At 44.0% G+C, this 14,492-nt stretch overlaps 1 protein-coding gene across 1 annotated transcript in view; it reads left to right on the top strand.

Moving 5' to 3' along the window:
• Nucleotides 1-12,583, top strand: part of HELZ2 (helicase with zinc finger 2) — an 80,138-nt gene extending 67,555 nt beyond the window's left edge. The window contains exons 18-20 of the mRNA XM_068263429.1: nucleotides 420-573; nucleotides 5,987-6,154; nucleotides 10,840-12,583. Of these exons, the coding sequence (XP_068119530.1) occupies nucleotides 420-573; nucleotides 5,987-6,154; nucleotides 10,840-10,958 (441 nt within the window). The 3' untranslated portion in view covers nucleotides 10,959-12,583. The remainder of the gene's footprint in view (nucleotides 1-419; nucleotides 574-5,986; nucleotides 6,155-10,839) is intronic.
• The last annotated feature ends 1,909 nt before the right edge of the window (nucleotides 12,584-14,492 follow it).

The raw sequence follows: 14,492 nt of genomic DNA, 5'->3' as shown, positions 1-14,492 counted from the left end.
CTGTAAACTCTTGGAATGTTTTGAAAGCAGAAGTCCTCTGTTATTGTTTCACACTGCCCCCTAGTGATAAGTGGCCATACATACACATTGCAGCAGTACTAATTAGAAGCAAGGAAATGCAACAAATAAGAAAAAGAAAATGTGCTAAAATAAATTGGTCTGGAGCACTCACAAGCCTCTAGATAAATTGGCTGCTAGGGGGCTAAGCAGTCGTCTCTCCCAGGATCTGCAGTTCTGAGGGGGCCTAAAAGCAAGTGGCATCACACTGCGGTAGCTGCTTTTGAGGCTCCCTCAGAGAGCAAAAAACACCGGGGCTGACGGATCATTGTAGAGGACTTTCAATATAAGGAACATTGGTTTCAACTGAAGATGGCATAGCTTTAGGTGTCACACATTAGTGTATCGTCTTTTGTTGCCAGGTGCGTCTGTCCGCTCTCCTTGTGCGGCACTCTGTAGACCCGAAAGACATTGCCATCCTGACTGCCTACAATGCGCAGGTGTCTGAGATCACCAAACGCCTGGAGGAAGCTCGTCTGAGGGACGTTACTGTGTCCACCATCATGAAGAGCCAAGGTCAGTGTGTATTGGTGGCCGAACTACTGTGGAGGGGGGATACTCATAAAGGCATATATATAACTGTGCCACACTGCTTTCAACATAGACATCTACCTAGAGACAGTCCATGATTGCTAATGATTCAAGCTTGCATGCAAATGTAATGTAAATTGTATGCAGTTTGGGATTACGCTAATCGAAATTGACAGGAAGTGCATCTGATTGGTCCAATTCCAGTTTGCATGCAAGAAAGAACTATCCGCATCTCATGGAGCATCTCTGATCAGCACTATGTACGGCTGCTTACTGGCTACCAATAATGACGACTTGCATGCAGATTTAATGCAAACTGTATACAGCTTGCAGTTGACCAATTAAACACATTTCCTGTTAATTAGGATTGGCCCAGTTCCAAGCTGCCCACAATATGCATGAAATTTGTACACCAGCTGCAAATGTTACAATCTCATTGACCAGAATCTCATATCAAACCCTATCTTTAAAGGAAACCTGGAGGTTGCCATCTTTATATACTTTTACAAGTGCCAGTTACTGGGCTGCCTTTATGTACTTTTGGCTTTATTTGTGGCTCTACCACCAATGGCTTAAAGGACAACCGAGGTGACATGTGACATGATGAGATAGACACGTGTATGTACAGTGCCAAGCACACAAATAACTATGCTGTGTTCCTTATTTTCTTTCTCTATCTGAAAAAGTTAAACATCGGGTATGCAAGTGACAGTTTCTGTCCAGCTCGGGACCAGGTTGGACTGGGTCAGACTATAGCATAACCCTCACTGATAAGTAATTAGAGCCATAAAATACTTTCCTGTCAGTAAATGGCTTATGAGAGCAGGAAAGAGCTAAAAAGGGTCAATAATTCATAGATTTTAGCTCTGGCACACTTAAATGAAGGTGTCATTGAGCTGAGACAATGAAACAGTTAACACTTTAAAACTATATTTAAATATAAAATAAATCCATGTGATATCTAACAAAAAGTCATTTTTAGGAGGAGGTGAATAGATACAGTTGTTTTTCTCATCAGTTTATTTTCACCTCGGATGTTTTGCAATAATAGCCCCCGCAACCTGAGATCCCCTCCTTCTCCCCCTCTGGTGCAGAGTAAGTGCAGGGAGCGACGTTATATTTATCTAGCCCACACTGCATCTGGTCTCCTCTTCTTCAGCACGCTTTATGCTGCCACCATGAGGCTCCTGATGACATGACATGCATCGGGAGTCAGGGGTGTCAGCATGCAGTGTGCAGATGCCAGGAGGAGACCAGTGCCGATACCATTTTTTACCTTGTTTCCACGAGGTTCCAGTCTCCATTTATCACGTTGTTTCAGCCGACCCTGGAAGCAACATGCTGTTTCCAAGGTCACTTACTGAAGAGTCTCTGTGTTCCCCTGCAGAGGTGAAAAAGGCCAGAAGCCGCCGAAAGCCTCCGGAAGATGTCAAATGCTTTTATGCACGATTACACAAAAGCATTTGACTGACCCGCCAGTAGAAGCCCGTAAGACACAGCCCTACAAGCGCTCCCTGTGCTTACTCTGCATTGGGGGGGGGGGGGGGGGGGGGCAGCTGGCCTCTCCGGAAGTGATGAGCAAGAACAGCCCTGATATGGGGGTATGGGGTCCATGCTGGGAGGAGCAGCAGGCCACTGAAGTTACGCCCCTGTCTCCCGCCTGCTACAAGCATGCAGCCCATGAAGTCACACTTAAAGGGAAACTCCACTCAGTTTTTTTAGTTTTGCTGTATGTATTGCTAGGAGTAATTACATTTTTTTAAACTTGATTACTTTATGTCTATATAAAATGTTGGCATTCCACACCGCTTGTAATGGATAGGAATGCTGAAGATTGTTCTTGCCAGTACAATATTTACAGATTGTCTGCTTTGTTTGATCTGCAAAAAGTAACACAATACAGTCTGATAAGTTTGTGCCGGCAATGGCAATCTTACAAATAGCTACTGAGTGAGGTGGAACTTTGAGTTATTAACTTCTCTAGTAACTTTATACCACTGTTTTTTCCCCCTAGAAGTTCTTAAAGTTAACTGAGAACCTAAGTTTAAAAAAAAATCAAAATCAAAATGAACCTCCTCCTAAGGCAGGTCTGAAAATGGTGTGTGTTTTGGGGGTGCAGCAAGCATTTTAAGGGGGACTGCTCTCTAGCCCTCCCGTCTCTCTGCATGCCTCCATCTCGCCTCTTTCTTGTGCTGCAGAACCGCAGTTCAAAGCAGCTAAGGCAATATCTCTGAACTGTGGTTCTGTGGCACACGAAGAAGCAAGGTAGGCCTCTACCTACCTGTATAGACAGAGAGAGCAGCTCCCCTGTAGGTAAGGAAATGCTCACTGCCCCTAAACAACACAAATGATTATAATAAGCCTAGCATTTGTAGAGTTGATTTCTCCTGTTGGACTCAAAGTGCTAAAGAGCTGCAGCCACTAAGGGCACGCTCAAGAGGCCACCCTGCAGTGTTAGGTCTTGCCCAAGGACTTCTTAGTGAATAGGTACTGACTCTAGCCAGGATTCAAACCCTGTTTTCCCATGTCAAAGGCATGCTCTGAAACCTTTTAGAGCAGAGATAAAATTTTGAGTTTCATAAGACTTTAAGAAGAGTCGGAAGTGTTATTTTTCCTCTCTTTATATTAAGCAGTCAACTTCAGCATTAAGATACAAGCTGATTCGCCGCATCCCCACGGCAGAACGAGGTATTTATCCCACTGAAATACTGGGGAAAAATTCCATGACTCTTGAAGATTTTGCTGCCTGGGAGTGGCAGTGTTTTGTGCTGTAGCTCTGCTTCTTATCCAGTCAATCTCCGCCGATTTCCGCCTCTCCCCGCCCCTCTCAGTGAAAGAAGACTTTTCCGGTTTGAAGAGAGGGGTGGGGAAAGGCGGAGATTGACTGGAGAAGAGGCAGAGCTACTGCACACAGCTCTGCCTCTTCCAGGAAGCAAAATTCTGCAATCGCAGAATTTTGCCTGGGTATTTCAGGGAGATACATTTCGTTGTTCTGCCATGGGGATGCGTGGGCAAGTGCTCCTCCCTTTTATTCCCTAATAACTGTATTACTACTTATCACAAGAAAATGATCTATACCTCGTTTTTTTTGCCACCAATTAGGCTTTCTGTGGGTAGTACATTTTGCTAAGATTTTTTTTATTCTAAATTAATTTTAACCACTTGCCGACCGCGCACTCATAACACGCGTCGGCAAAGTGGCAGCTGCAGGACCAGCGACGCAGATCTGCGTCGCCGGCTGCAGGCTAATTAATCAGGAAGCAGCCGCTCGCGCGAGCGGCTGCTTCCTGTCAATTCACGGCGGGGGGCTCCGTGAATAGCCTGCTCGCCCGATAGCGGCTCGCAGGCTAAATGTAAACACAAGCGGAAATAATCCGCTTTGTTTACATTTGTACCACGCTGCTAACAGTAGCAGCGTTGTACTAGATCAGCGATCCCCGGCCAATCAGCGGCCGGGGATCGCTGTCACATGACAGGCAGGAGCCTGTTAGAGGCTGCACAGGACAGATCCGTTCCTGTGCAGCCTCTGATCTCCGGGGAAGGGAGGGAGGAGAGGGAGAGGGGGAATCCTGCGGTGGAGGGGGCTTTGAGGGCCCCCCCACCAGCCACACGCAGGCAGGAGCGATCAGACCCCCCCCAGCACATCATCCCCCTAGTGGGGAAAAAAGGGGGGCGATCTGGTCGCTCTGCCTGGTGTTTGATCTGTGCTGGGGGCTGTAGAGCCCACCCAGCACAGATCAGCAAAATCAGCGCTGGTCCTTAAGAGGGGGTAAAGGCTGGGTCATCAAGTGGTTAATGGGAACAATTCATTATTTCTCAGTTTTCAGCCATAAGGGCTCTTTTCCACTTGCAATCGCTAGCATTAACGCTAGCGATTGCAATTCAGCAAAAGGTAAAGAATTCCCAGCGATTTCCCGACGTTTGCGATCGCGATTTTGCTATGCTATGCACTGCATAGCAAAATCGCGGCAATAATCGTTCCGCCACGCGATCGCAATCAGGTAAAAAACGAATCGCAATAGTGGAAATGACCTACCGCTATTCCTACGTTAAAAGCAAACTGTAGCGATTTGGAAAATTCAGCTATCGCAAACGCCGTAGTGGAAAAGAGCCCTTATAGTTTTAAAATTAAACGTTCTCCTGTGGATAAAACCAACACACTTTATTTGCCCAGCTGTCCCGATTATTAAACCTTTAAATTATGTCCCTATCACAATGTATGGCGACAATATATTATTATTTTTTTGTCCGGTCCATAATTACAAGCCCCTATGTAGTAAAGTAAAAGTAATTTTCCCTCATAAAATATAGATGAAAAAAGTCCTAAGGCAACTATTTATGTCTTTTTTTAAGCTGATTTTTTTTTACTAGTCGGGGGACGGGGGGGCTTTGGAAGTATAAGTTATTAATTTTATTGATATTGTGTATAAGTGTATGTATGTGCCTGTATGTGTAATATACTTTTTCTTGCCACAAGATGGCGCTAGTGAACAATCTCCCGTTATAGGAGGTGTTCACTTTTTTTTACATTTTGTTACCCTGTGACAGCTTCCTGTTTTCTCAATGGACACGGCTTGTTTAACAGACTTCATCTGCATATCTGGCAATCATCTGCAGATCTGAAAATCCATCCTGGTGGATATGATCTGCAGATGATCTGCAGATGATTGCCTGTTAAACAAAGGTGTGTATGATGATCTGCAGATCTCATAGACTATGAATGCATTTTGCAGGAATGGATCTATTGCAGGAAGAGATCTTTTGCAGATAATGATTTTTTGAGTGTGTACGGACATCTTTGTGTGCAGCATCTTGCAAAGATTTTATCTGATGGGGATTTCAGCTCCATAGAATAGACTGTGTAGGGTATGGCTCTCATACTACATGGAATGGGGTAAAATTGGTCTGTGATCTTGCCTTTTCCAAAGACTTTTATCTCAAGTGTGTATGCAGCATAAGTATTAGACATCTGACATTACCGACAGGTTTTGGGTTTCATGGGGATTCTCAGGGTTTTCTTTATTTTTAAAAGCACTTAGTGAATGGCAGTTGCTCTGTCCAACTGCCAAAAAAGTGTGCAGCGAGCAGGGAGGCTGGTCAGCACTTTGTATAAATCTTTTTCAGTGAATGTCTTTATAAAGAATAAAAGCCATGCTGAGGATCCCCCATGAAGAGATGGACTAACCCAAAACCTGTCGGTAATGTCAGATTTCTACTACCTACTGTAAGTGACAGCAACATAGGAGAAAAGTAATTTATCACTCATTTTACTCAGAAAGAAATGTACTTCTTATTTGTATGTGTTTAAAATTTTAAGATTTTCGCTACAGTTCCTCTTTAATAACTTATAAAATAAAAATGTTTGATTCTACCTTTTGTTTTTCATGGATGTCTACAGGAAGTGAGTGGCGATACGTCATTTTTTCCACCGTGCGTTCAGTTGATGCTCAGGAACTGGACAGCTATCCTACCTTAAGCTGGCAGAGGAAATATCTTGGATTTCTTGGTGATCCAAATCAGATAAACGTTGCTTTGACCAGAGCGAAGGAGGGTCTCTGTGTACTGGGTAAGCAAGCACGAGGCACTTTGGGAGGAATTATATACAGGCGCGCACAAGGAAGGGCAGGTGTGCAAACCTGACTGCTTCCCTCCTTCAAATGGAAAGTAACCCAAGAACTTAGCAGAGATTGGACCCATCAGGTTTTTATTGCTGTTTTACTCCCTTCACTAACTTTCCCGATGACTTCCAACTGGAGTTGGGATAGCAACCATGAGGAAAACTTGCCAACAGTTTTTAGTGTTGGCCATTTTGACTGCTGGTCAGGCAATGCTTATTTAAAGGGAACCTAAACTGAGAAGGATATGGATTTTTCCTTTTTAAGTAATACCAGTTGCCGGACTCCCCTGCTGATCCTGTGTCTCTAAGGGCTCATTCCCACTATCGCGAATCTGCATGCGTCCAACGCATGCAGATCCGCACATGTAATGCAAGTGGATGGGCCTGTTTCCACTGTAGCGTTGTTGAGGTGCGTTTTTTTCAGCGTGAAAAAAACGCACAAAAGAGCCAACGATTTCGCCTGCGTCGGGAATCCGTGCGAATTGCCGCTAATGTATTTAATAGTAAAAACGCATGCGTTTGTTACATGCGTTTTTACCCGCGATTTCGCGTGCGATTTCGCACCTTTTTCAATTTTATTTAGCCCTGGCAGTGTCATGGTTAATTTCGCATGGCACCCTGCCATGCGAAATCGCATGCGAAATCGCGGGTAAAAACGCATGCGGAAACTCATCCGCATGCGTTTTTACAAGCGTCGGAATGCGGCCGAAATCGCGTCGCAACAGTGGGAACGAGCCCTAATACTCTTAGCCACAACCCTCAACAAGCATGCAGATCAGGTGCTCTGACTGAAGTCAGACTGGATTAGCTGCATGCTTGTTTCAGGTGTGTGATTCAGACACTACTGCAGCCAGAGAGATCAGCAGGACTGACAAGCAACTGGTATTGTGTAAAAGGCAACATCCATATCCCTCTCAGTAAGGGAACCTTAAAGCAACCAGGGAACAGTCGCACGCTTAAGCACATCTGCCTATAGATTTGTACTAGACTAGTATGCTAGTACAACTACTATGACTACTGCTACTTCTGCTGCTATCACTAATACTCCTCCTTCCAGCATCTGGTGTATTTTTTGGGGTCAATAAAATCTTGTATGCCTGGGGTAACATGCACAACTATAAGTTCTCTCTGTCTTCCTTTCTGCCATGCCTTTCTCTTTCTGTTGACACAACCTCTCACTCTCCCTATCCACCTCTCTTTCTTCCGCGATTTTCTACCACTTCCTCGGCAAACCTCGCTTTCTCCAGCATCTCTCTCTAACACTCCCTCTGCTACCTCTGTCTTGCTCTGCCACCTCCCCTTCTCCAGCATCTCTCTCTGCCACTTCCTCTACCACCTCCCTTTCTCCAGCATCTCTCTCTGCCACTTCCTCTACTAGCTCTGTATTTCTCTGCCACCTTTCTCCAGCATCTCTCTGTACCAATCCCTCTGCTACCTCTGTCTTGTTCTGCCACCTCTTTCTCCAGCATCTCTCTCTGCCACTTCCTCTATCACCTCCCTTTCTCCAGCATCGCTCTCTGCCACTTCCCATGCCACCTCCCTTTCTCCAGCATCTCTCTCTTCCACTTCCTCTACACCTCCCTTTCTCCAGCATCTCTCTCTGCCACTTCCTCTACTACCTCCCTTTCTCCAGCATCTCTCTCTGCCACTTCCTCTGCTACCTCCCTTTCTCCAGCATCTCTCTCTGCCACTTCCTCTGCTACCTCCCTTTTTACAGCATCTCTCTCTGCTACTTCCTCTACCACCTCCCTTTCTCCGGCATCTCTCTCTGCCACTTCTTCTACTATCTCCCTTTCTCCAGCATCTCTCTCTGCCACTTCCTCTACCACCTCCCTTTCTCCAGCATCTCTCTCTGCCACTTCCTCTACCACCTCCCTTTCTCCAGCATCTCTCTCTGCCACTTCCTCTACCATCTCCCTTTCTCCAGTATCTCTCTGCCACTTCTTCTACCATATCCCTTTCTCCAGCATCTCTCTCTGCCACTTCCTCTACCACCTCCCTTTCTCCAGCATCTCTCTCTGCCACTTCCTCTACCACCTCCCTTTCTCCAGCATCTCTCTCTGCCACTTCCTCTACCACCTCCCTTTCTCCAGTATCTCTCTGCCACTTCTTCTACCATCTCCCTTTCTCCAGCATCTCTCTCTGCCACTTCCTCTACCACCTCCCTTTCTCCAGTATCTCTCTGCCACTTCTTCTACCATCTCCCTTTCTCCAGCATCTCTCTCTGCTACTTCCTCTACCACCTCCCTTTCTCCAGCATCTCTCTCTTCCACTTCTTCTACCATCTCCCTTTCTCCAGCTTCTCTCTCTGCCACTTCCTCTACTACCTCCCTTTCTCCAGTGTCTCTTTCTACCACTCCCTCTGCTATCTCTATCTTTATTTGCCACTTCCCTTTCTTCAGCATCCCTCTTCTACCTCAGTCTCTCTCTGCCACCTCTCTTTCTCTACCACTCCCTCTGCTACCAATGTCTTTCTCTGCCACCTCTATTTCTCTAGCATCACTCTCTGCCACTCCCTATGCTAACTGTCTTTCTATAATACTTTGCTTTATCATTTTCCTTCACTTCTCTGTTGCTTCTCCGAACCCCACCACTGTCAGTATCAGTTTGTCTCACTCCTTTCTCTGTCCCCTCTCTCTTGGCACCTCTCTTTTACTTATCCATCTGTCTGTCACTCCCATCATTTGCCATTTCCCAGTTTTTTTCCTGACTATCTCATGTTGTTGATGATTAAATAATAGGGCTAGGAGTCTGGACCTTTTCTCCACAATAACAATGGACAAAATCGAATGCATTTCTATTGCATACAAATTTACTGTTAAAGAATTGAAGGTTGAGCTACGGATTTAGGTGGACATAAAGTACATCTCAAGTGAGAGGTATATGGAGGCTGCCATATTTATTTCACTTTAAAGAGTATCAGTTGCCCGGCAGCTCTGCTGATTTCTTTAGCTGCAATAGTATCTGATCACTTACCTGGAACAAGCACACGTCTAATTCAGTCAGACTTTATTCAGAAACATTGGATCTGCATGCTTGTTCATGGGCTGTGGATAAACATATTGGAGGCAGAGGATCAGCAAAACAGCCAGGCAATATGCATTGTTTAACCACTTACTGCACCTTGTGCAGTATATCTACGCCCTGGGAAACTTCATTTGAAGTTCTAGGGACGTAGATATTCGTCTGTTGCGGCGAATGGCCACCACTCAGTACCGCGCAGGTACTCACCACTTCCCATTAGAGGGGAGATCAATGAATGGGAACGCAGTTCCCATTCATTGATCTAAGTCCCCATCTCAATGATCGCTGGCATCAATGAAATGCCCCGGCGATCATTGTAAGTAAGGAAGTAACACATCCACGCATTACTTCCTGTTCGCATACTTATAGTATGCACTAGAAAGGAATGTGCAAGGACACCTTGAGGTGAAATAGTAAAATTACACCTACATACCTATATTTTAATTAGAACACCCACACTTGCATTCAAAATTAACTCCTTCCCTCTCACACTCTTCCAAAGTCCCAAATACATTTTTTGCATGAAAAAAATGACAGTTAAAAAAATACATATAGTAAATAGTTTCCTTAGGGACTGAACTTTTTAATATGTATGCATTTCAAGCTGGTATATTACTGTTATTTTTGAAATTATGAGCTTGTAATTAGTGATGGACGCAAACCTGAAAAATGCATCTTTATATCCAAATAAAATATTGGCACCATACATTGTACTAGGGAAATATTTTAAATGTTGCAATAACTGGAACAAATCAAATATGTGGCTTTTAGCCACAGTAGGACATTTTATTTTAAAACTTTAATAGTCGAAAACTGAAATGATGACGGTTTCTATTGTTTCCTTATTTACATTAAAATGCATTTAGTATAAAATAATTCTTAGCATAATGTACCACCCAAGGAAATCCTAATTGGTGGCAAAATAACAAGCTATAGATCATTCTTTTGTGATAAGTGGTGATTAAGTTATTGGCGAAAGAAAGGGAGGAGTGCTAAAGGGGAAACCCCCTCACTGGTTAAAAGGAAATAAACATGGCAGCCACCATATAACTCTCACTTCGGTGTAATGTCTGATTGCGCTGCCCGGAAGCTCCCTTCCACACTGAGTAGTACGCATGCTCAGTGTGAAGTGAATTATGCTGCTGATGGTAAAATAATAAATATCTCCGCTTCCACACATCATACACTCACCAAATTTTCGGGGTAGGGAGGGGGACCTCCCGAACGACCTATATGCCAAATTGCAGCCCCCGAGCCCCGCTGATTCAGGAGATAGATTAGAGAAACCTATCTCGGGAACCAGTGGGTCTCGGGGGCTGCAATTAGGCATATAGGTAGTTCGGGGGGTCCCCTCCCTACCCTGAAAATTTGGGGAGTGTAGGATGTGAAGAAGCAGAGATATTTAGTATTTTACCATCAGCAGCATTATGAAATAGGAACTGTGGCCACATAGTCTCCTACTGCGCATGCGGGGCAGCGCAAATCCAAAGGCAGCGTAATCAGACACAACACCGGTGTGCTTTAAAGTATGCAAGTTTCTGAGATATTCAAGCGTGACATTGTGCTGCATCATCGCAAAAAGCAACTTTGTAATTTTTTTTTCCCGATAGGAAACCCTAAATTGTTACGGTGCTGTCGGCTCTGGGAGCATCTTCTGCAACACTACGGAAAAAAGGGAGTCAACGTCCATGCAGCTGACATCGGGGTTTCGCCTGCTCGCCGTCGCTGAGAAGTCCACGAGTGTAAGAAAACTCAGTGGCCACTGTATTTTTGTGGATGCCGGTTTACCAAAATCTTTGGTTGTTCACACCAAACATCTGCCTCCAGTGGTTAAGTAATAGCTAAGGTTTAACACTGTGTTAACATTTCATCTCTAAAGCCAGTCTGACTCAGCTTGAAGTATTTTCAGACTGGCACCGCTGCCTTTCAGCAGGTACTAGAAGATGCCTGCAAGTCCTTCTGTAATAGACCAATCCTTTTCCTGCTGTCCCTTTACAAGTAAGCACTTAGGCAACATAGAAGGCATAGTCACATGATCATGACCAGCCATTCACAGACTGACAAATCAGCACCCCCATCAATTGGCTCATGTTTCGCCATCCATTGGAGAATTTATTCAGAATGAAATGATCATCTCTGGTTTCTATGGGCCTGAGAACATGGAGACCCCATGTGCATGCACCTTACATTACTGAAAAGTGCCCAGCACTGTCAGCTAACATGAAGACCATTTTCACTAAGGAAGTCTTTATATTTAATTGGCAAAAAAAGGTGGAGCATGTGTTTTTAGACAGTCAACGAAACCACCGATGTGGTGAACCATACCATTTTAAAGTGACAGCAAAAAATATATATGATCTACCTCAGCCATCTGATCCCCTTATAGAGAGAAAGGTAAACAAAAATTAATTATTTTATTATTATATTTTTAACTTGGTTTTAAAAAAAGTAATTAATTATTTTATACAAAGGACCAGGAAATGGTTGTGAAATGTACAGTATAAGCCCCTCCCTTGGCCTGTATAGAGCGTTGTATTATCCATTACAAACAAACTAAACATTCAACATAATATCAGCGCTGATTTAATAAGCACTATAGTGTGGGGGGCGTCACATGTAAAGTTTAGCGAGTGTTACAAAAACTGTAAACTTGTTATACATACAACTTATACATAGTATGATGCGGGCTACTGGCTGACCGGTTCAGACAGTCATATTCATTATACCAGTCTGTGGAACGCCCGCTAAACTTTACATCTGCGGACTATAACATTCAGTGAAGCAGGGCCTAAGTTTCCGAAGTGTAGTCCTATCACCCATAGCAACAAGAATGGCCTTTTGTCTAGTAGTTGATGGCCTTGATCCGTTTGGTTGCCATCGGTAACCATCATTCTCCTTGTATTGTCTTTATACATTCCAGAAAGAGGCTCTTTTTGTGTCACCAGCATTTTATACCATCATCTACATAGAAGTCAGAGTGTTGTCTTACCCTTTTTTTTTTTTTGCAATAGCTTTATTTATACTGTGGTGTGGCAGACAGCCTGATCTTTGTAAAATGTGTGCGTGTCGGGAGGGGGAGAAAAAAAAACGTGTACCTGTGCAGAAAGCAAGATCTGCCATTGTGTTAACCAAAGCAGCATTTATAGCATTTATAGCATGCTGCCTTCGCATTGACTTACCACTGGTGCCGTTTCTGACATACAAAGCACATCATGTACCGGGTAAGTCTCCTGATCTACTAGTAAATACTGAGAAATGTTCATGTGCTCAGTAACTTAACTTTTCACAGTGTTGAAAAGTGACGGGTCCACTTTAATGTGTCTTTAAAGAGAACCCGAGGTAGGTTTGAAGAATATTATCTGCATACAGAGGCTGGATCTGCCTATACAGCCCAGCCTCTGTTGCTATCCCAAACCCCACTAAGGTCCCCCTGCACTCTGCAATCCCTCATAAATCACAGCCACGCTGCTGACAAACAGCTTGTCAGAGCTGGCTGTGTTTATCTCTCTAGTGTCCGTCTGCTGCTCTCCCCGCCTCCTGCAGAACTCCGGTCCCCGCCTGCATCCCTTCCCTCCCTGCTGATTGGAGGAAAGGGACGGGGGCAGGGACCAGAGCTATGCAGGAGGCGGGGGAGCATCTGAGACTGACACTACAGATGTAAACACAGCCTCCCAGCACGGCTGTGATTTATGAGGGATTGCAGAGTGCAGGGGGACCTTAGTGGGGTTTGGGATAGCAACAGAGGCTGGGCTGTATAGGCAGATCCAGCCTCTGTATGCAGATAACATTCTTTAAACACACCTTGGGTTCTCTTTAAACTTAAAAGGGCTCTCAAGTTAACTCGGGTTAATATAAACAGAGTGTATAATGATAAACTACATTGTCAAAAAGTGCCATCAGTAAAAACTGCACAATAAAATTGTTGTCTGTTCCAGAGATATATCAATAATACTACGGTTGGTAAGGGTGTCAAGAGGAAGCTCCTCCCCTATGGGTTATGAAACCCAATCATTGGGCTTTTAACATGATGGATGGTTTATTTGACAAATAAGGAGACTCCCTGATTATGTTTTTTATTACGATACGCTCAGTTTATATTGTCAAAGTTAACTTTCATTTTAAAGGGTCACTCCACACTAAACTGATATTTTAGTTTGGATGGATTCTGATTGATTGGACCATTCCCGAAAATTTTGTAACTGCCTAGAAGCCACCCACTTGCCACATTCCCTAAGATAAAGGGAAAGAGGAATATATCAGTGACATTGAAGTAGATGGGTGTGGCTGGGAACACACCTGGAGCTGAGCTGGAGCAGTTGCCCAGAGCAACCAATCAGATTTAAGTTATTAAACAAAATAAGAACTCTGATTGGTTGTTCTTAGCAGCTGTCATACTAATGCTCCAACAGTAAAAAAAAATACAGTCCTGCCTCGACTAACCCTCGACTAATCTCTTTTTACTGACTTAGCACTTTTTAATGAAATTGTGGTGCCCCTGTTGTATGTGTGTGTGTGCATACATTTTTCCTGATGGGACAGTCTCAGGGAATTAGTACATTTTTAATTGTATTTAAATCTGAAAACTGAAAAGAATTGCAAACTGTTTTGCTAAGATGTATTTTACTGTATGAAATTTGTATTTTTATTGGCTGATTTTTAAAATAAATGTACTACAATTATCATATAGTTGTTATCAGTGTCTTTTTTTGTGTTGCTGATAACGAAATGAAAACCCGGAACAACATTTCTGTCCACTAAATGATGTCTTCAATGCGGTTTACCTACCTGGATCACCAAGGCTGGATTTATGGAAAAGCTACAAAGGCCCAGGCTTTGGACGGCGACTCCCAAGGGGCGGCATAACATAGAGGAGAAGCTGCTGCAGTTGAAAGAGGGGAGCTGTTGCCTAATGGAGTTCTAAATGAGAGACTGCTATACATGGGTATTACCATGAAAAAAGGGGCTGCACATAGGATGGGAGGGTGGCTGCAGCACATGGAAGGGGAGCCACAAGAAAGCTGGCCTAGGGGCAAAAAAGTATAAATCCTGCCTTGTGGGTAACCTACAGCTACTACCGCACAGCCTTTCACACTTTACTGTGCATGCTGAGTGTGGGATGAGAACTGCTACAGGGACTAAAGGGTTATATCTGCCTCTGCAGCCCTGGGAAGTGAGAGAATGGTCAAAAAATCAGGCAATTATGTTGACATCCAAAAGACTCCAAAACAAAAAAGAGTTATGTTACATAGATGATTTAAAAAAA

Source organism: Hyperolius riggenbachi, chromosome 12 (assembly GCF_040937935.1).
Source record: "Hyperolius riggenbachi isolate aHypRig1 chromosome 12, aHypRig1.pri, whole genome shotgun sequence".
NCBI lineage: Eukaryota > Metazoa > Chordata > Amphibia > Anura > Hyperoliidae > Hyperolius > Hyperolius riggenbachi.
Note: the sequence above shows the minus strand (reverse complement) of the source record. Positions and strands in the feature narration are given on the sequence as shown.